Source organism: Monodon monoceros, unplaced genomic scaffold (genome assembly GCF_005190385.1).
Source record: "Monodon monoceros isolate NGI ecotype Baffin Bay Population unplaced genomic scaffold, NGI_Narwhal_1 Super_Scaffold_21, whole genome shotgun sequence".
Classification (NCBI taxonomy): Eukaryota; Metazoa; Chordata; class Mammalia; order Artiodactyla; family Monodontidae; genus Monodon; species Monodon monoceros.
In genome coordinates this window covers 137037660-137059023 of record NW_021703778.1, presented here as the reverse complement: position 1 = coordinate 137059023, position 21364 = coordinate 137037660, and the positions used below count along the sequence as shown (strand labels likewise).

General features: G+C 35.9%; 1 protein-coding gene across 6 annotated transcripts in view; it reads right to left on the bottom strand.

Annotated features, from left to right (window-relative positions):
- Nucleotides 1–21364, bottom strand: part of SYNE2 (spectrin repeat containing nuclear envelope protein 2) — a 332333-nt gene that overhangs the window by 197593 nt on the left and 113376 nt on the right. For all 6 annotated transcript variants that reach the window (XM_029238377.1, XM_029238372.1, XM_029238375.1 and 3 more), the window contains 12 exons: nucleotides 19239–19403; nucleotides 18524–18636; nucleotides 17507–17669; nucleotides 15936–16014; nucleotides 15478–15665; nucleotides 13606–13770; nucleotides 12607–12756; nucleotides 10692–10865; nucleotides 8115–8273; nucleotides 7642–7815; nucleotides 4692–4826; nucleotides 2891–3049 (listed from right to left, as the gene is read on the bottom strand). In XM_029238377.1, the coding sequence (XP_029094210.1) occupies nucleotides 2891–3049; nucleotides 4692–4826; nucleotides 7642–7815; nucleotides 8115–8273; nucleotides 10692–10865; nucleotides 12607–12756; nucleotides 13606–13770; nucleotides 15478–15665; nucleotides 15936–16014; nucleotides 17507–17669; nucleotides 18524–18636; nucleotides 19239–19403 (1824 nt within the window). The remainder of the gene's footprint in view (nucleotides 1–2890; nucleotides 3050–4691; nucleotides 4827–7641; nucleotides 7816–8114; nucleotides 8274–10691; nucleotides 10866–12606; nucleotides 12757–13605; nucleotides 13771–15477; nucleotides 15666–15935; nucleotides 16015–17506; nucleotides 17670–18523; nucleotides 18637–19238; nucleotides 19404–21364) is intronic.

Genomic DNA, 21364 nt, shown 5'->3' with positions numbered 1-21364 from the left:
AAAAAAAAAAAAAGGTTCTGAAAAACCTAGGGGCAGGACAGGAATAAAGATGCAGACGTAGAGAATGGACTTGAGGACACAGGGAGGGGGAAGGGTAAGCTGGGATGAAGTGAGAGAGAGGCATGGACATATATACACTACCAAATGTAAAATAGATAGCTAGTGGGAAGCAGCTGCATAGCACAGGGAGATCAGTTCGGTGCTTTGTGACCACCTAGAGGGGTGGGATAGGGAGGGTGGGATAGGGAGGGTGGGAGGGAGACACAAGAGGGAGGAGATATGGGGATATATGTATATGTACAGCTGATTCACTTTGTTATAAAGCAGAAACTAACATACCATTGTAAAGCAATTATACTCCAATAAAGATGTTTAAAAAAAAAAGGGAAAAAACCAAAAACAAAAAAACCCCCAACACTTTCTTTTATAAGCCCATCCACTGTGTGCCTGGTGTGGGAATGGGCACTGGAAACAAAGATGAGCAGTCAGCCCTAAAGGGATTCGCCGCAGCCCAGTGACGTAGTGAAGGAAACCAGAACACGTCAACCCAATGTACGCCTCTTTGATGTGAAAATTATTTTTTTTAATTGAAGTATGGTTGATTTTCAATGTTGTGTTAGTTTCTGCTGTATAGCCAAGTGATTCAGTTAAACATATATATACATTCTTTTTCATATTCTTTTCCATTATGGTTTAGGATGTGAAAATAATTTTGAACTGAAGGCAATTAAGAAGCAGTAAACACAGAGGGAATTCCCTGGCAGTCCAGTGGTTAGGACTTCGTGCTTTCACTGCTGGGGCCCAGGTTCAATCCCTGGTCAGGGAACTAAGATCCCGCAAGCCACGCAGCATGGCCAAAAAAAAGAAAAACGAAACAGAAAAGGTTTCCCCTTTTCTGCCTAAAGGCAAGAAATAAAGTTTATTTTACTGGAGACAGAGTTCTATCAGCCCAGAGATGGGACCAAAGGAATCTGCAAACAAACCCTGTACCCTAACCCTTATCTTCCTAGTTTCTTCTTCACCTTTTTACTATCCCTAGCCCAAACTCCTTTGTCTTGTCAATTCTTCACAAATGTATTGTTTCTTTGTCTAAAAGGTATAAAAGATTCCTGCTCTGGTCACTTCTTTGGGTCATCATGCTCTTGTGAAGGCTCCCATGTGCATATAAAAATTCAATAAAATGTGTATGCCTTTCTCCTGTTAATCTGTCTTTGTCAGTTCAATTTCCAGACCCAGCCAGGGATCTTAAAGGGTAGGGGAGGGCTTCCCTGGTGGCGCAGTGGTTGAGAGTCCGCCTGCCGATGCAGGGGACACGGGTTCGTGCCCGGTCCGGGAAGATCCCACATGCCGCGGAGCGGCTGGGCCCGTGAGCCATGGCCACTGAGCCTGTGCGTCCGGAACCTGTGCTCCACAACAGGAGAGGCCACAACAGTGAGAGGCCCGCGTACCGCAAAAAAAAAAAAAGGGTAGAGGAAAATTTGTTCCTCCCCAACAGTAGTCACATAAATAATGAGCATATCACATGACAAGTGCTATGACAGGGCCACTACCTGCCTTAAGGAGTCAGAGAAAGCCTCCTTCACATGGAGGAGCCATCTGAGCTAGAGGTGGAAAGAACACGTACGAGTCCTTCCAAGTAAAAGGGGAGAGAGGTCATGCCTAGCAAAAGGAGCAGCGGAGAGAAGAAAAGCTCCAGTTCTGAAAGGACATGGCTGGAGGGGTGATGAAGGCGTGTCCTGAGGCCACACATGAAGGGCCTTGTGTGGCCTTCTGAGGAGTATGGAGATGTCCCGGGAGTAATGGTGAACCAGTGACATAAGATTTGTGGTTCAAAGGGATCACTCTGGTGATAGGGCTGGAAGACAGTGCAGCCACCATCATACTGAGAAAATGACCCCAGGTTAAGGGAAGTGGTAACACTGGTGGAAAGGAAGGAAAAGAAGCAGCTCTTCTGAAGATGGGGAGCTGGCAACCGACTACAGTAAGGCTGAGTGAGAAGGAAAGAAGAAGGGGGGAGGGAGTTCTGAGACGGCAATGCCTTTCATAACCAGGATACATTAAGAGGAAGAAAAGTTCAAGAGAAGATATTATTGGTTGGTTTTGGACATGCTGAAGTGGAGGTCTCTGGGGAACGCTGGTGGTATCTACTTCTTGGTTAGAAACACAACCTGGAGGTCAGGGGGAAGGACGAGGCTGGAGATAATGATAGGTGCTATCATTGTAGAGAGGGCAGTTAAAACGCCCAAGTGCATACAAGTACCTGGAGCAAGCATGAAATCAGCCAAAAACTGAGACCCCAAAACTAAGACATCAGGGTAACACAATAAAAAAGGAAAATTAGTGAAGGGCACTAAAATGAAGGCCTCCCTCCAAAATAATAAAATAAGAAAAAGCAAGAGAGATTTATATTGAGAGAGCCACAGCAGTAGCAAGTTTAAAAGAAATGAAAAGAGGGGTCAGGACTGTCAAATATGCAGAAGAAATCAAACAGGATGAGGACCAAAAAGAGACCATTAGATTTGCCCCGGCTGGTTTATATACTGATTTGGTATCTTTCACAAGAGCCGTGTTTCTGAGGACACCATGTCCTTACAAAAGTAACTACGGGAACTTCAATAGCAGGTGACACATCTTGTAACCAGAGTCTCAGGACAGGGCCCACTGAGATATATAAAGAAGAAATATTAACTCAATTCTGAATTTTTCTCACTTCCAAAAGACAAGAAGCACGGGCTCTAGTTAGAGCTTGGACTGCAGAAGGGAAGATCCCCAGGGGACAAAAGGTCTAAAGTAATTTTCAGAGCAGATTTAACCCTAGCCAAGGGCATATTAAACCATTTAAGATAAACCCCACAATGATAACAAAATGTGAATGGAAACAGGTTTTTACCTCATGTTGCTTGATGAGACCCTTGGTCCTTCCTCTGCGAATTAGTTTCTTTTCTTTATTTATTTGTTTTTCGAGTTTTGCAATATTGTCACTAAGTTTTTCTTTTTCAATGTCTATTGTTAGTTGTTGAATATACAAAGACATTTCATGATGAAGCGACTGCCAAGAAAAGAAAAACAAAAAAAACCAAAGGCACATATTAACCATAATAGGATATACTGAAAAGATTTCCATTAGAAACACAAAAATATTTGTTGTAACAAAGGATAGAAATAGAGCTTATGTGAAATTCTGATTCATCCATGTATCTTTGGGGAGGATGTTTTAAAATATATCAGAAACATATTTTTTTCTTCTAATAACTAAAAATGTGTTTTGTCTGTGAAAGACACTGTTAGAATTAAAAGACAAGCTGCAGACTGGGAGAAAATTATTACAGAACACGTATCTGAGCCTATGGAGAAATATCAAGTAACTACAATGTGTATCCTGAATGGGATTCCAGAACAGATGTAAAAGGACATTAGGGGAAAACTGTGGAAATATGAATAAAGTATAAACTTCAGTTAATAATCTATCAATATTAGTCCTTTAATTGTGAGAAAGGTACCATATTAATGTAAGATGTTAATAACGGGAAACTGGTCATGGGTATATTGGAACTCTCTGTATTACCCCTGTAATAATTTTGTAAATCTAAAATTGTTCTAAAAGTTTATTTTAAAATGTGTATTAGGGCTTCCCTGGTGGCACAGTGGTTGGGAATCCGCCTGCCAATGCAGGGGACAAGGGTTCGAGCCCCGGTCCGGGAGGATCCCACGAGCCGCAGAGCAACTAAGCCCATGGCCACAACTACTGAGCCCACGTGCCACAACTACTGAAGCCCACGTGCCTGGAGCCCGTGCTCTGCAACAAGAGAAGCCAACATGGCCAAAAATAAAACAAACAAACAAATAGATTTTTAAAAATGTGTTTTAAGAAGGCCTTTAACAGTAGATATTCAATTATATTACCTTATTCTCTCTCTCTCTCCATATATTCACACACACACATGCACACACTTAATACTAAGTACTATTTACTAAACACAATCTCTGTGGTAGGTGCTTTATATAAATCCTTGCAACAGTCCTGCCAAGTAGGTGGAATTATTCCCATCTTATCACTGAAGCTCCCAGTAGTTAAGCAACTTGCCCAAGGTCATAGCTGCTGGATCCAGGTCTGTCAGCCACCAAAGCCTATACCTATTTTCTATGAAACTCTATATGCTTATATGTGTCAATAAGTTGTCTTAGTCAGGATCCAACCAGGAAACCAGAAAACATTAAATATTTAACACAGAGGGAATTAAATGCAGGGAATCGGTTATAAGAGATGAAAGCCAAAGAGGGGACAGTAAGGTAATCCAGAGATTAGCATCGGCAGAAAGCTGCTACCACCCTAGGCTGGAGGCTTCAGCGGAGCCCAGGGAGAATGGTCACCCATCAGAAGCTGGATCCATGGAACCTGCAGCCAGGGGGAGACACAGCTGCCAGAGGCACTGTGCAAGAGAGAAAGGGAAAGAAAGCCATTGGACGCTCCCTTTTCCACCTTCCAATCACCCTTTAATCTCCAAACACTGCTGTCATTGGATGAACACAGACAGAAGCCAGCTGATGCCGGGCCTGAGAACCACAGCCTACAGTGATCAGCCCTCCGTGATACGGGGCAGACAAGGGACCACCAAAGATGACTCTGATGACAAACAAGTCCAGGGTCAGATCTATAAGCATAAGCTCCAGACACATATGCATGTTCTTACCTCCCACTTGGCACAGATATCTCTACTCTTTTCTTCCAAAGACAGCTTTACATCCTCAGTTACGTTATTTTTCAATTCTTCAACAGCTTTCAAATACTTGGCCAGACTTTTAGTATTAAAAATTATTAGTGCTTCCTAAAAATAAAACCACAAACAAGAACATGAAAGCCTTATTCTACTGCCACGTCCTCAAAGCTAATTTAACAGGTAGAATTTTAGAGTCTTTAACATGTAGAACCAGGAAAGGACTCCATGAAGACTATTTGAAGATTTAGGGGAGACTTCTCTTGGTAGATTGAGGTTGATCTCCCTTTTGTATCCCTTGAATTCTTTTGAAAAGAATTGCAAAATATTCATTATTCAAATGTAGTTACACATTTGAGGCCAGGATAAAGACTTCCTTAAGATATGCAGCATGGTTTTTGGTACCCCTTTGATAAATATTTAAAAGGCTTACTGAAAGGCTTATTATGAGCCACTGGCAAAGTATCCTCTAAAATTCTTAAGTATTGAGCAGACGACCACACTTCATAAGTAATACAATATTAAGAGTATACCAGCTTGTATTAGAGATCAGTGTTGCAATAAGACACAATTTATAGTAGGGTTAAGACAGCAAATATTTAATATTGTACATAAGCATTTTATACTGCAAGGAGGCAACATCCCCTTATCATGGACTTCAAAGTTTTGCCCAGGACTAACCATAATCGCAGTCCCATCCCAGGGAAGGAGCAGCAGGAGATGGGGATGGGATCTGCCTTCCCAGGAATGTGTTCGTCCCTTACTTCACACTTACCTACTCTTATAGAATATTACCTGGCAATACTCCATAAGGACAGAAACCTGGCTTAGGTAACTATCAAATGACAGAACAAAAATAGTCTGGGGTCTGTGAAAGGGCAGAAAAATCTATAAGAGACAAGAAGATGAAAGTAATTCTGGGGAAGAAGGCAATTAAGCAGGGTGGGAAGTCATTCATATACTTATTACATATTTATTATGGGTCTCCTGCAGAAAAGGTACAACCTGGGCCCCCAGGAACCTCCTCCAAAGCCTCTGTGAGGATTGCTAGATTCACGGCCAGGGAAGACATGCTAGCCCTGTGTGCCGGAAGGGGCTGCTACCACCCATGTGTCCCAGGAGTCCCAGGGGGTCTCAGGGCAATACCTGGCAGGGCAGGGATTCTGCTTCTGCTGTGAAAATGGATCTACTTCACTAAATGCCAGAGACAAAATGGTGGAAATCCCTGGCCTCAGATTCCAAAAGGAAGATGGTCAGGGAGAGGAAAATGGTGCAAAAACTGACACTGTAACTCCTCTCTCTGGTAGAGGAGGGGCCTGCGGCCTCTGCTTTTTCTTTTTCTTCCCTCTTTCCTCAGCTGACCATATCTGTCCTTTTGAAATTCAGCCTAGTGATTACTTAAAAGAACAACTGACTCTTAAGTTTAGTTCAGCACGCTAAGCATATGGGAGTACAAGAGAGGAAAAAAGACAGTGGGAATTGGCCAAAGCTGGTGGCTGGCAAGGTGCAAGCAGCATAAGATGGCTGTGGGAAAAGCAATGCTGAAATACCTGATATTAGGGTCCAATACGGTTAACAGTCCAGAAAGCCAGAAGAGGGTTGAGCCCAGACAAGAGAAGGAGACCACAAGGAGAATGGAGAGGCTCCTGTAGGAGCTCCTTTTCCTGAAAAAACTGTGCACAGTAGCGCTGGCAGTATTGATTTACTTCATCATTTTTTTTTTAAATTGAAGTAAATTTACAATGCTGTGTTAGTTTCAAGTGTACAGCAAAGTAATATACATACATATATATTCTTTTTCAGATTCTTTTCCATTATAGGTTATTACAAGATATTGAGTAGAATTCCCTGTGCTATACAATAGGACCTTGTTGATTATCTATTTTTATATATACTTAATGTGTATATGTTAATCCCAAATTCCCAATTTATCTCCTCCCCCCATACCCCACCACTATCCCCTTTGGTAACCATAGTTTGTTTTCTATGTCTGTTAGTCTATTACTGTTCTGGATTTACTTCATCTTTATCTCTCCCAAAATGCCTAGCTCATTTTAAATGTGCAATAAACTTGTTAAATGCTGAATAAATGAATGAAGGAAAGAACACATTTTTCTCTACCTGTCCAACCTCCAAGGGTAGAGACCTTGTTTTACTCTTATTTCATATCCCCAAGTACCTACAGTGTTAGTTAATAGTGAGTCGGCTTTGGACACGTCTTTTTTTTAAAGTATAATTGATTTGCAATATTATATTAATTTCAGGTGTACAACATGATGATTTGATGCTTTTATGGATTACGCTCCATTTAAAGTTATAAAATAATAGCTATATTTTCTGTGCTGTACAATATATCCTTGGAGCTTATTTATTTTATACACAGTAGTTTGATACATCTTAAGCTGCCTATCAGACCATGAAAAGTCAACCTAAAACTGTCTCCATACAAAACACTATTGGATCTTTAACTGCTGATAAGCATATGTTCATAAGTAGCTTTTACCAACGCATTTTAATAATAAAGGCTTTATTTTACATTTGAGGAATTTTAACGACTCAAAGTTTCTTCACATACCTTATTTTCAGTTATTGGCAGCTGGATAGGACTAGAATTATTATGTCCATTTTATTTGATTAAAAAAGCCAGAGAAATTAAGATTCTTGCTCAATGTCATAGAAGTCAGCCGTGCTTTTTACACTATACCACTGAGTTCATTCATACAGTAAAATGTGAATTTAAAAAAATCTTCGTTTCAATTTTTATTTTTAAGAGTTTCTGGGGAACAATGTATAAAACTTGGAAATTTTTTAAAGTTATAATAACTTTGTTATAATTACAGTGACGGAAACAGCTTGATTTCAAATGAGGTAGATTTATATCTACTAATGATAAATGTCCTACATTTGATGGCTGAAAGAGCCGCACCTTGTATTTTGAAATTAGTCCTCTCTGGCTCTCTCTTTGGCCAAGTAATTGTTCAGCCCTTGTAATGTATGATTCAAGTTCCTTCTGTGAGTCTTCCACCTTCAGCCTGACATCCAGGTCTGGGGAAACATCAGTTGAGTTCTTCAACACTGCTACTAATTTTACCATATTGATCTGTGATGACAAAAAATTCTCAACTTAACACTTAGCCCAACTTCTTAGAAAACTCATAAGTTAATAAATATTTTCTTTGAGTAGCAACTCATATTTTCCCACTAGACATAAGAACATCCTACTTATTATATTGATTTTTCCAACATGCTCTAAATAATAAAGAAATAAAATATAAGGCAAAATTCATATTTTACAAAACATTTCCAAACTACAAGGCAATCCCCCCCCTTCCCTGCCCTCTCACTGACCACTCAGTTTTAAAGACTAAATTCACTAAATAGGGAATATTAAAGAGAGACCTGAACTTTCTCTTTAGCTTCTTGAATCTTTGCCTGAAGCCCAGCTGTGATCACATGCTGAAGAGACTCCTGGCTTGAAACATTTTGCACATCCATTTGTAAAGTGTCTTCAGTTCTAGACACAAGCTCTTCATACACAGAGCCTTTGGCAATAAGATGCTATTAAAACAAATTAAAGTGAGATCACTTAAATATCACTTAAATATTCTGATTATAAATATTCTTATATATATTAAATAATTATAAATATTTAAATATAAATATTCAAATAAATATTCTGATTATGTTAAACATTAACCCTAACAATCTCGTCAGGAAATCATAAAAAGTTAACTATTAATCCAAAATGAGGCAAATTTATAGTCTAAAAAATGTTATTTTAAACATTCATTTTGAAATTTTATATAAATATAATCAGATTCTGAGCAACAGTCTTTTATAGATTTTTTTTTATATACTAAGCACTTCAATAAAATAAAGACTAGAAGAAATACAATGCCAATAGAGAGAAAATAAGTTGAGAGAGTAGTAATAAACCTTAAAAAGAAACTGTTGTAAGTCTAATCAGCCAGAAGGGAGTTCAATAAATGTTACTGGAGAAAATGGCTATTGGAAAACACCTTTTTAGAACCATGCTTTATACAACATACCAAAAATAAATTTCAGATGAATTCGAAAATTATATATAAAATATGAAGCTAGAAAAGAAGAAATTATCCATGAAAATGGATCTGCTCCCTGGGTGCGGAGGGCCTTTTTAGGCATAAGAGACAGAAATGACTAAATAAGTACAAAAATTTTCTATGTGAAATAAAATAAACAAAAGTCAACAACTTGGTAAAAATATTTGCCACACAAATGAAAATGGGTCCTGATTCAGAGAGCTTATAAATTCAGTAAGAAAAATACTAAGATCCCAAAGATAATTCAGAAAATACAAAAACATATATAATTCCAGAAACAAATGGCTAATGAATATATGAAAGACAGTTCAATCTTACATGTAATCAAATAAGTACAAATTAAAATAATGAGTTACCACTTTTCAGTTACCAAATTAACAAAAAAAATTTTAATTACAACTCAGAGGTGGCATGGGTATGATAAAATAGAAATTATATTGTGTGATATCAACTATGTAAATGTTGATCTTATTTATCTTAGAGCAGTGGAACTATGGTGATTTTTATTCTCCTCTTTATACTTTTACACATTATTTAAATGTTCTAAAGTTAGCATGTTCATTTGTAACTTCAAATTTTTCTATTTTGAATCATAAAAGTAACAAAAGCTCCTGTAAAAAACTCAAAGAATGGAGAGGTATACAGCACATAAAGAAAAAGTTCCTCTTCTTCCCCATCCTTCCCTTAACTGTCATTTAATCAATCATTCACACATTCATTTTAAAAATATTTACTTTATATCTACTAGGTACCAGGAAGTGTACTAAGAGCTGGGCATAATGCAGGATCAAGATACACAGAGTTAGCTATTTGTATATGCTTACAGATATTTTTCTACAGATATAAATGCATAAAGTTTAAAAAAGCAACTGTTTTTAAAACTACTAAAAGGATCACATCACCAATACTGTTCAGCAACTTGCATTTCTTACTTTACAATATATCTTGATCCAACAAATATCTACTTAATTTCTTTTTAATGGAAGTATATTCCAGCTTGTTTGTGTTTTCACTGTTTATAACAGGGATCATTGTTATAGCTTTGAAATATTTTTTAAATATTGAATTTCTCATTTCTTACTCATTTATTTCACCAAAATAAATTCCAGATACAGCAAATAAATAAATACAAAAATAAAATTAGAAAAGCACTGGCAGATGGCACAGGTAAGTTTATATAATATTTTCAAAGCAATAAAAAGTATTACTCTTATAAACACAAAATTCTACATATACACCTTTCAGAAACGTAGATTTAAAAGAATTATACAAATGTTCCTTTATCCCAAGAACTTTCCATCTGGTTGTAACTTATGTCATGCTCTATAAATTTTATAGCTGAGCTGGAACTCAGTAAAACCTCAACTGTAACTCCTTTCCAGGGAGAACTGAGCGATATTAAAATACACTGTTGCCTCATTGCTTTTCAATGAGTCCACTGCCTGAGAATAAAGACAGAACAGAGTTTTAACAACATTCATCCCCACCCTGCATCAGTTAAGGAAGGGAAAGCTTAATATGGGGTTGATCTTTCAAAGCATAGGTTGTATAATCTCTTACATTCGCACTGCACTGAGCTATAGGAGACTGAACTCACTTACTCATCTCATTGCCCTCTGATACAAGAGAATATTTTAATCTCCATCCTGTAGCTGGGAAAATTAGTTCAAGAATTTAAAATCCTAAGGTATTATTAGTCTTCAAATCTATCCTCTGTCTTCAAGCAAAATCACAGCAAATGAGCCAGGGTTGAGATTCCACGCCATTTTTTTTAAAACCCCAACAAAGAAAATTCTAACAGTAGTCTTATTACTGTTTCCTTTAAAACTTTTTATCTTAATACATAAGCCTACAACAATAAAAGCTGTCTTTTAAATACTTTTTCTACTCATACCTGCAAAGATTCTTCCACTGAGGTATCTACATCACCTTGTTGTCTCAGAAGATCCAAAACAGATGTGGTTTCTGCCTCCCAGATTTTCACTTGTCCAATCAGTTTTTCAACCTCTTCAGCCACTTTCAGTGTCCCTGTAAATTCTTCATTTTCTTTTTCATGTTCTTCCCCAGCCTACAACATTCAAAATTATCACTATGAAAATGGTACCATTTACATTTTAATTTTCAATTTAAAAAAGTTATATCCCTATAGTGAATTAATTGAACAATGAAAATCTCAAAAACAATGGCTGTTTTTTAAACTCAATGTTTTAATATTATCTTTATAAAGTTTAGTTAAAATGCATACTACAGGGATATTAGCTCGGTGCTTTGTGACAGCCTGGAGGGGTGGGATAGGGAGAGTGGGAGGGAGGGAGACGCAAGAGGGAGGACATATGGGAACATATGTATATATATAACTGATTCACTTTGTTATAGAGCAGAAACTAACACACCATTGTAAAGCAATTGTACCCCAATAAAGATGTTAAAAATAAATAAATAAAAATAATAATAATTTTTAAAAAATGCATACTAAACTATCATGTCAAAACAAATAAAAAAATAAAAACAAGTGCTAAGTCAACATATTTTAATGATCTAAGATCTACTGTTTGGACAATGAAAACAGTACTTTATGATAGCATATATAGCTTTATTATTTTTTTATTAATTTTTATCGGAGTATAGTTGCTTTACAATGTTGTGTTAGTTTCTGCTGTACAGCAAAATGAATCAGTTATACATATACATATATCCCCTCTTTTTTGGATTTCCTTCCCATTTAGGTTACCACAGTGCATTAAGTGTAGAGTTCCTTGTGCTATACAGTATGTTCTCATTAGTTATCTAAGCATATATCACTTTAAAAATTAAAAGATTTGTTTACAAAAATTTTCTTAAGGATGATATCATCCCTATCAGTTACTATTATCTCCATTTTACAGATAAGAAGATTAGAGCTTAGAAAATTAGGGTATTGACTCTATAAACACATTTCTAAAACTTGTATACAATTTAATTAAATACAGCTATTAGCAATAGTTGTGAAACATCAGAATCAAATTTCCACAAAATTAAGCCTTTTCCCATTAATAATCTCTCAATATGCTACAGGTTGATATGCTACAGCTTTACATGACAGACACATTCTTAAAGTTGTTTTTAATCAGATCATATTTTAAATGTATGAGAAAAATATTCTATATTCTTCTATTCTAAAAGCATATTGCACAAATTCAGATTTTTCAAGATCTTCTATGATTATGTCTTTTCACAGTGGGAAAACATGGGCACTCCATCATGGCAACTGGCCAAAGCCAGTTAAAAATTACTTTCTTTAAAACTATATAAGTTACTATTCTGAAGGAGGCACACTTCCAAAATCATAGGTGTTACACCTTACACGTGTATGATTTTTTTTGTTGTCGTTTCTTTTCCATATTCTTATCTATAATCTAAAGTCATCCTCTGAATTACCCAACAAAGCAAGAAATAAAGATTTTATTTCCCTCCATTTTACAGAAAGGAAGCAAGACACAGGCCAGGGGCTAGCCTAAAGCTGGACAATTTCTGAATACTAGTCAGAAGCAATCTGAAGAAGATATCAACTCCATCTCCACAGCTCAGAAGTCATGACTGCTCCTGTGTGTCTGCAAACTCCCCAGTGAGTGAGACACCCAGGGCTTTAACACTGAAGACCACTGCGTGAGGGACCCACTTGAGCATTTTATTGGAAAATGACCATACTTTAAATGTTATCTAATGATCCCATTTACCACTGTTTCAACAATATGGTTTTTTCAAAAGAAAAACAGCAAAGTTAAATTAATTCTATGTACAAATGAAATACATAAAGTATGACTATTTACCATAATATTCTGACTGTGATTTTCAGGAAGTTCTATTGACATATCTGTTGAAAAATCAGCAGTTAGGTTCGCTTCTTTAGATAGTTGAGTATTTCCAGAATTGTCAAGAAAGGGCTCATCTTGCTTTTTTATAAGGGGCAGGTTCATTTCCTATAAAAAATTAATGTCATGAAATATAATGTTTACATTTCTATGCTAAGATATATGATTAAAGACAATAAACGAACATATTCAATATATTTTTCAGATATATCAGTTAGTAACAACGTTATAAAATTTCCCATACAACACCTCAGTCTCAAATTGTTATGAATAAGAAATAGAATAATTTAATAATTCAAGTTCAAAAAATTATTTATTAAAGGTATGCTTCTATGAAGCACTACACTAAATACAAAGATAAATAAAGCTTAGTGTATGTTCTCAAGGACCTTGAAATCTAGTAGGCAACAATGCTTAATGTTATTCTTTAATGGTAAATGAATTTCAACTAGAAATCTGTATGCTGTATATCCACGCAAAAACCTGTACATGAATCGTTATATCAGCATTATTCATAGTAGTCAAAAAAGTGGAAAGAAGCCAAATGTTCATCAACTGATCAATAAATAAAATGTGGCATATCCATACAATGGATTATTATTTGCCGATAAAAAGGAATGAAGTACTGATACGTCACAAAATGAATTAACTTTGAAAACATTACACTAAGTGAAAAAAGCCAGAAACAAAAGACTACGTATTATATGACTCCATTTACGTGAAATATCCAGAATAGGGAAATCTTTAGAGCTGGGGACATTGCGAGAAAATGAAGAGTGACTGGTAATGGGTACAAGTTTCTTTATGAGGTGATGAAAATGTTCCAAAATTGATCATGGTGATGGCTGCACAACTCTAAATATTTCAACTGAAAACCCCTGAGTTATGCAGATTAACTGAGTGAATTGTATGTATGGAAATTATATCTCAATGAAGCTGTTACCAAAAAAAACTTACAAGCTGAGTTTTTGTAATAAACTTTCTCCATCTTTTATTCAGCCTCCTCAGTTCTTTAGAAATAGATGATCCAACTTCATCATTGCTGACTTGAATTAAGAAATTTCCCACTTCATTTAAAGTAGTATGTTCTAGATTCCACTGGGACAGTGTCTCAAAGGGAACCTACAAAACATATAATCAATGTAATATTTTAATGACATACTATTTGTCTTTTCATTATTTATAATAGATCTTCACCAAGGTTGACTGTAAAGCAAAAGTGACTGTGAGGGGGCTTCCCTGGTGGTGCAGTGGTTAAGAATCTGCCTTCCAGATGGGTCCCTGTCAGGGGACATGGGTTCGAGTCCTGGTCCGGGAAGATCCCACATGCCGCGAAGCAACTAAGCCCGTGCTCCACAACTACTGAGCCCACGCATCACAACTACTGAAGCCTGCACGCCTAGAGCCCGTGCTCCGCAATGAGAAGCCACCACAGTGAGAAGCCGGTACACCACAACGAAGAGTAGACCCTGCTTGCTGCAACTAGAGAAAGCCCACGTGCAGCAACGAAGACCCGATGCAGCTAAAAATAAAATAAATAAGTTTTTTTTAAAAAAGTGAGCGTGAGGTTTTTGCAGAGACTTTGACTCTCCCTATTGGTTGAGTGCTTCATCCCTGATCACTAACTGGCAGGCGCTGGCTGCCTGTTATCACTCTTGGTCCCGGACTTTCAGGAAGCATCTGATCTTCTATCTTTCTAAGTGGCTAATGAGCTTACAGCAAGGGTTCTCAGACTTTTTCAGTTCATGGCCCCCTTAATGGCTCAGTAATTTTTTCATGGATTTCCTAGGCTAGAAGAATTATCTAACATTTCTCATTGTTAAGTAGTCAGGTCCAAACAACTCAGTAGTAATTTGTGTGGTGTCCAGCAGACAGATGTTGCTTTGTCTCCCTCAAATTTTAAATTACTTTGAGAGTTCTTTTTGGCAACTCAGGTCACCTCAGCACAGAGTTTGGAAATTCTAAGGCTTAAAGTGCTATTTCCTCAGAGAAATGTGAATTTTAATAAAAGGACTTTAAAGACAGAAGAGCTATTGAAAGCCAAAGATGTGAAATTCTGGTATCAACAGAGGTGACAGGAAGAAATAATGATTCACTCAAATATTCTTTTTGTACTCATATACTTATCAGAAACTTTACTTTCATATGAACAGCCTGTTTTCTGTTAAGTAACATTAGCTTCTATTTGGAAAATGTTTAATCTGAGAGGCTGTCTACATTTATTTACAACAGAGGAAAACAAATGAAAGAAAGAAAAACTACCTCAGAAAATAATCATAAAACAGGTTATTACATAAATAGCAAATAAAAAAACAGTGAATTACTCCAAAATTTCTTCTATAGTTCTCCACATAAGTAAGCTATTTTGTTTTTCCTCCTCCAGAAAGTCAGAAAGGTTTTAGAACTGAAAGGTATGCACCCAAATAGAAAAAAAAAACTTTCTAAAACATTCATTTATTTTAAATGTATCTATAAGCTATCTACTACTCCACATCTTTTATTTCCCTTCCAAGGAACTTAGCAATATATCTTCCAAAAGCTATACTGTGTATGTAAATTATACCCCAATAAAGCTGTGTGTGTGTGTGTGTGTGTGTGTGTGTGTGTGTGTGTGCGCGTGCGCACATATGTGTAAAACCTATAACAAAGAGAAAAATTCCTTTTAGCAATTATATGAGAAAGAAACTAAACCCTTTCCAAAACTTTGGAGGATTTTTCCGACAGTCATGCTTACTTGTTCCTGGCCTCTCATTTTTGGATTGAAAACGAGAGTCTCCAAATAAAAGGAAAAAAAGTAAAATTGAGCAGGTGCCATTAGACTGAAAATACCTCTTTCATCTGTTCCTTCTTTGTTTCCTCAAAACAAGCCTTTAGTAAACGAAGCTTTTCCACATAAATTGTCCAACATGCCAGAACTTTTTGTAGAGTGGACTTCACATTATATATATTTTTTCTATACATGCAAAAATGATATTCCACCATTGTATATTGTTTACTAATATTTGGATATTGTCCAGCTATAAGGTTAACAAAACAAGAAAGCAATTTAGAAAACAGTTTTTCATTAAGAGAATAATACTGCTAAGAAAAATACTTGCATACTAATTGACAGTGGTGAAATAAATATGTACACTAACAATATTAAAAGTGGATGCAAGAATTTTCTAAAGAAAACACATATGTAAAACCAATTTCTAAAACATTAAGGTACATAAAGAAAGCAAAACAAATGAAATGCTATTTTTAAGTGATGGTCATTCCATCAAAAAGTAATTGTATAGCTTTACCCAAATTCTTATGAATTTCTTCACATTTTTGAAAAGAGGTTTCAAGTTGAGCTAAGAATTCTTTTTCTTCAATAAATTTCTGGGGAAAAAATGAAAATAAAACATATTGACAGTTTTTATTTTTAAAAATGTGTCAAGAAATCCAGATAGACATATACACATTGATGAAGCACTTAGGCACCAAAATTTCTTTACAGTTTTAATACTGCATATTTGGGTAGGAAAAGAAGAAGAGTAGTTCATGAAGAGAGACAGTTAAGTTCTAAGAGACGTAAGCAATATATAGGTATGAGACCTGACAGCTTATCTTAATGCAGTGACATAGTTCTAAAATGGTTTTCCTCTCATGAGAAAAGGCAAGTATTTATAGCAATTTCAACAACTCCTACCATACATATTTATTAATATTGCATAATTTATATCAGCTTCTCTTATCTCATATGCCTTTATTAATATTGAATAATTTTTATTAGGTATGTTGAGTATGTTATAAATAGATACAATCCATCACACAAAAACTCTTGAGAAATACTATTACCGAAGTTATTATGTGCCTTAAGCTAGTAAAATCTATGGAAAAATAGACAGTTAATTAAAAACTCATTGTATACTTATGTGCCAATGGTATGATTATTCAAATGGAAAAATGAAAAATCAAGGTAGGAAAAATAAATTAAAATATTCAAAATCTAATCTAATATAGAATGATGATTCCTGTTTAGGAATGTACAGTATTTAAATCATAAATTGTAAATAAATCTTTCTTCATCATGTTTTTCCAATTTTTACACTGAAGTTTACAATCTTGGGTTTTTCTTTTTGGCCCTCATTCCAAAAACAGAGAAACAGGGAATTCCCTGGCAGTCCAGTGGTTAGGACTCAGTGCTTTCACTGCTGTGGCTCCAGGTTCAATCCCTGGTCGAGTAACTAAGATCCTGCAAGCCACGCAGTAAGGCCAAAAAAAAAAAAAAAGAAAGACAGAGTAACAGAAAGAAGGGTAATAAGGCCTAACTGTAGAAATGACACGGCCAGTCTGCTTTAGTGTTAATTTACCAAATAAACACACACATTTAAATCATTTGCAACATTTTTTCCCTATAAATTGCAAGAGCTAAACCCCCTCCCCCAGAAAGCCTCAAGACAAAACACAGTTTTTCCCACTCTTAAAACTTGAAAGGCTAAGATTAAAATGTTCGAAGAAAAATTTAATTTTTGACTAAAACCATAAATCTGAGTGGGGAAAAATATTAAACAAGATGTCCAGTAAGTGAAAGTAGGAATTTTTTTAAAGGAAATAACATTGAACATTGAAACTTTCTCTATTATGTAACTCAGTCCGGTTAACTCAATCTCCTCTGTTGTGCTAAATAATGTTTTCTCTTTCTTACTCCTCCCAGTGTCTGTTATTTGCCTACTGGTAATTCTTTTCTCTAGGCAATGTTTAAGCTAATGAAAGCTACCAAGAAAACTCATCTCAAAACCTGAAAAGGTAAGGGAAATTGTGCTAAGGAAAAATGCAAATCCAGCACCATGGAGAACAGTTGTCTGAGACATGAAATAAAGCAGCTTACATGCCAGTCTTCCAGCAATAATTCCACAGATTCTTTGCTCCCGTATTTGATGTTCCAAACAACCAATTTTGATTTCACTTCATCTAGCAAACCAAGAACTGAGCACTTATAGTAATGAAATTCTAGAAGTGGAATGAATTTTTCCCCCGAAATGTTGTTGATTCTGGAAGATAGTGCAGGTTTTAGAATTTAATTTAATATTGTTGGCCAAATGTGAGAAATCCGTTTGGTATTTTTAAAAATATTGGGTCTTTAACTTTTTCTTTTAAACACATGGAACTCAAATGAATCCTCATTTTTTTTTAAACAAAGTAAAACAAACATTGTGACTAGATATAAAACAGCTATTTCTAAGATAAAAATATCTAACAGAACATTTTCTGAAGAAACTATTCCCCTATTGAGAAATTCTATAATAAAATGTTAATCTCTAAAATACTTTACTAAACTTGAAAACTTCCATATAACTTAATGCAACTGTAATTTCAACATTTCACTTTAACAGCTTTCATTATTAAGGCTAATACCCTCTTAATATCATTCTAATAAGCTGCTTAAGAATAATGAGAAAAGAGAAGATGATGTGGACAACCACAAATTAAACAATCTTCATATCTGTAGTTTTTTTGAGTTTATAAAGTGCTTTCATATACCTCCTCTCATGTCACCTAGTATCCTTGTGAGACATGAACAGAGTGATTACCATTACTCTGTATTTACAAATGAGGAAACGTACAGAAAGACATAGTAACTTGGCCACAACCAAGATAAAGAGCTCAGTTTCTGACTATACGTCCAGAACTTTTTCCACCACCATATCCTACCAGGCAATAAAAGAGGAAGTATGTTAGCATGATCTAATGTTACTATTACATAAAACATGAAGGAACTGTTATCAAGACTTAAAGACCTATTATCAGAAATTATCGAAAAATCTGTATTTTCTGGTCCCTATAGCACCATGTTAGTGCTCAAACACAAAGGTGTCAGCAGTTGTGAAAGGGTAGTGATACAAACCGTCTTTTCATTTCCTCCAATTTGTTAGGTGGTACCAATGGCAAATATTTTTCATCTCTATTTTCAAATGTCAGGAGAGTATTCAAATGACAGTCAAATTTATCCATCAGACTCTGAAAAGAAATTTAGCATGATATAACCAGATTTATTGCCAAACACTGTAATTGAAGGCTTGTTAATCTCATTTGCTCTGTGCATGCATTGTATCTTTTTTCAAAACAAAAATCATAAAGCCCTTTCATTTTTAACTAAAATGTTGTAAATAAATATTTTCATCATAAACGTTTTAAACTGGACCATTTTACAGAGAGGCAGACTGCAGTTTCTCTGGTAACAGCTTTATCAAAATCTTTTGTTTTCAGATGTATTTTCCATTCCTTTGTGGGCTCAAATGCTATAAATCTCACCTATCAAATTCTTTCATATCATTTTAGTGAGAACCCAATCTTCTATGTTTTAAAACAATCTCCCCTCTCCTTTTCTGCCAGACTTTACAGAGTCCAGACTTTACTGGACTCTTCTTATTGTTTCCACCTTAAACTAGCAGAATGCTCGTCAAATAACTGAAGCTATCTTTTGGGACTCAAAAATCTCCACGGGAATCACCTAAACCATCCTCAAATACCCACTATACTTCCTTCCCTCCTTTCTAGGAACATCTTCCTCAAGAACAGTTCCTAACAAAGCACATATTTTTCCATGTTTCTATTCCAACCTGGAATAAAGTCATTTTCTCTTGTATTAGAGCCATGGCTTCATAATAATCCTGGGAGGCTGGCAAATCTTCATCTATAAGCTCCTCCACCCCCAGGAGCCAAGTTTCTATTTGATAGAGGGGTGAGGGCAAGACATGATTCAACTCTGTCTTCCACACATTAATCTGAAAAAAAAAAGGAAAAATGTTCTTCAGTAGACACCTCTATAGTTTATTTCTTCACATACGGCATGCTTAATTCTTTAAAAAATTCTTTTAAGACCACTCTTTAAAAATAGTATTTTAATTCTCTGATCTGTTAGACAAGGAAATCTTGATCAATAGGTAAATTTCTTAGTTCTAAGTATCAGTTGGCTAGCTGCTGATCGAGAACATAATTTATTCAAAAGTAGAAGAGGGCACAACAATAAAAACAAATGTTTTGATAAATCCATAATGAGTCATGAGAGAGAAATTAGAAATAGTTAAACCACCCCTCGAAGCAGGGGTAGACTGTACTAAATGACCATCATTTGAAATGTTGTATGCCCTTGTGTTCTCTGACATTACAACTATACTTCACAAGCAGATTTACAGATTACTTTCCTAATGAGCCCTAATCATATATTTACATTAGATATCTCTACCATATCTCCTGAATATCTGTGCTTCACCAAATCCCCCGCCCCCCCAATCCAGCCAACCTCTTCCTTCCTCAGCCTTCCCAACACTCCTTAAATACATGAGTCACATAAATGCCAGCTACTTATTGCCACAAACCCTGATTACTCTTCCAGGTCTTTGCCCTTGCTGCCCCTTCTACCTGGATTTTCCCCTGCTAAACACCATCAAAACTCACTCACAGAGTCCCACACAGGAGAAACCCAAGGAGAAACACACCGAGAAACACAGTAATCAAAATGGCAAAAATTAAAGACGAAGAAAAATTATTGAAAGCAGCAAGGAAAAAACAACAAATAACATACAAGAGAACTCCCATAAGGTTAACAGCTGATTTCTCAGCAGAAACTCTACAAGCCAGAAGGGGGTGGCATGAAATACTTAAAGTGATGAAAGGGAAAAACCTACAACCAAGATTACTCTACCCGACAAGGATTCAGATTCCATGGAGAAATCAAAAGCTTCACAGACAAGTAAAAGCTAAGAGAATTCAGCACCACCAAACCAGCTCTAAAGCAAATGCTAAAGGAACTTCTCTAAGTGGGAAAGACAAGAGAGGAAAAGGACCTACAAAAACCAAGCCAAAACAATTTAAAAAATCGTAATAGGAACATACATATCGATAACTACCTTAAACGTGAATGGATTAAATGCTACAACCAAAAGACACAGGCTTGCTGAATGGATATAAAAAAAAGACCCATATATATGTTGTATACAAGAGACCCACTTCAGACCTAGGGACAGATACAGACTGAAAGTGAGGGGATGGAAAAAGATATTCCATGCAAATGGAAATGAAAAGAAAGCTGGAATAGCAATACTCATATCAGATAAAATAGACTTTAAAATAAAGAATGTCACAAAAGACAAGGAAGAACACTACATAATGATCAAGGGATCAAACCAAGAAGAAGATATAGCAATTATAAATATATACGCACCCAACACAGGAGCACCTCAATACATAAGGCAACTGCTAACAGCTAAAAGAGGAAATCAACAGTAACACAATAATACTGGGGGACGTTAACACCTCACTTACACCAATGGACAGATCACCCAAAATGAAAATAAATAAGGAAACAGAAGCTTTAAATGACACAATAGACCAGATAGATTTAAATGATAATTACAGGACATTCCATCCAGAAACAGCAGATTACACTTTCTTCTCAAGTGCGCACGGAACATTCTCCAGGATAGATCACATCTTGGGTCACATATCAAGCCTCAGTAAATTTAAGAAAATTGAAATCATATCAAGCACACTTTCTGACCACAATGCTATGAGATTGGAAATCAATTACAGGGGAAAAAATGTAAAAAACACAAACACATGGAGGCTAAACAATACGTTACTAAATAACCAAGAGATCACTGAAGAATCAAAGAGGAAAACAAAAAATACGTAGAGAAAAATGACAACAAAAACACGATGATCCAGGGCTTCCCTGGTGGTGCAG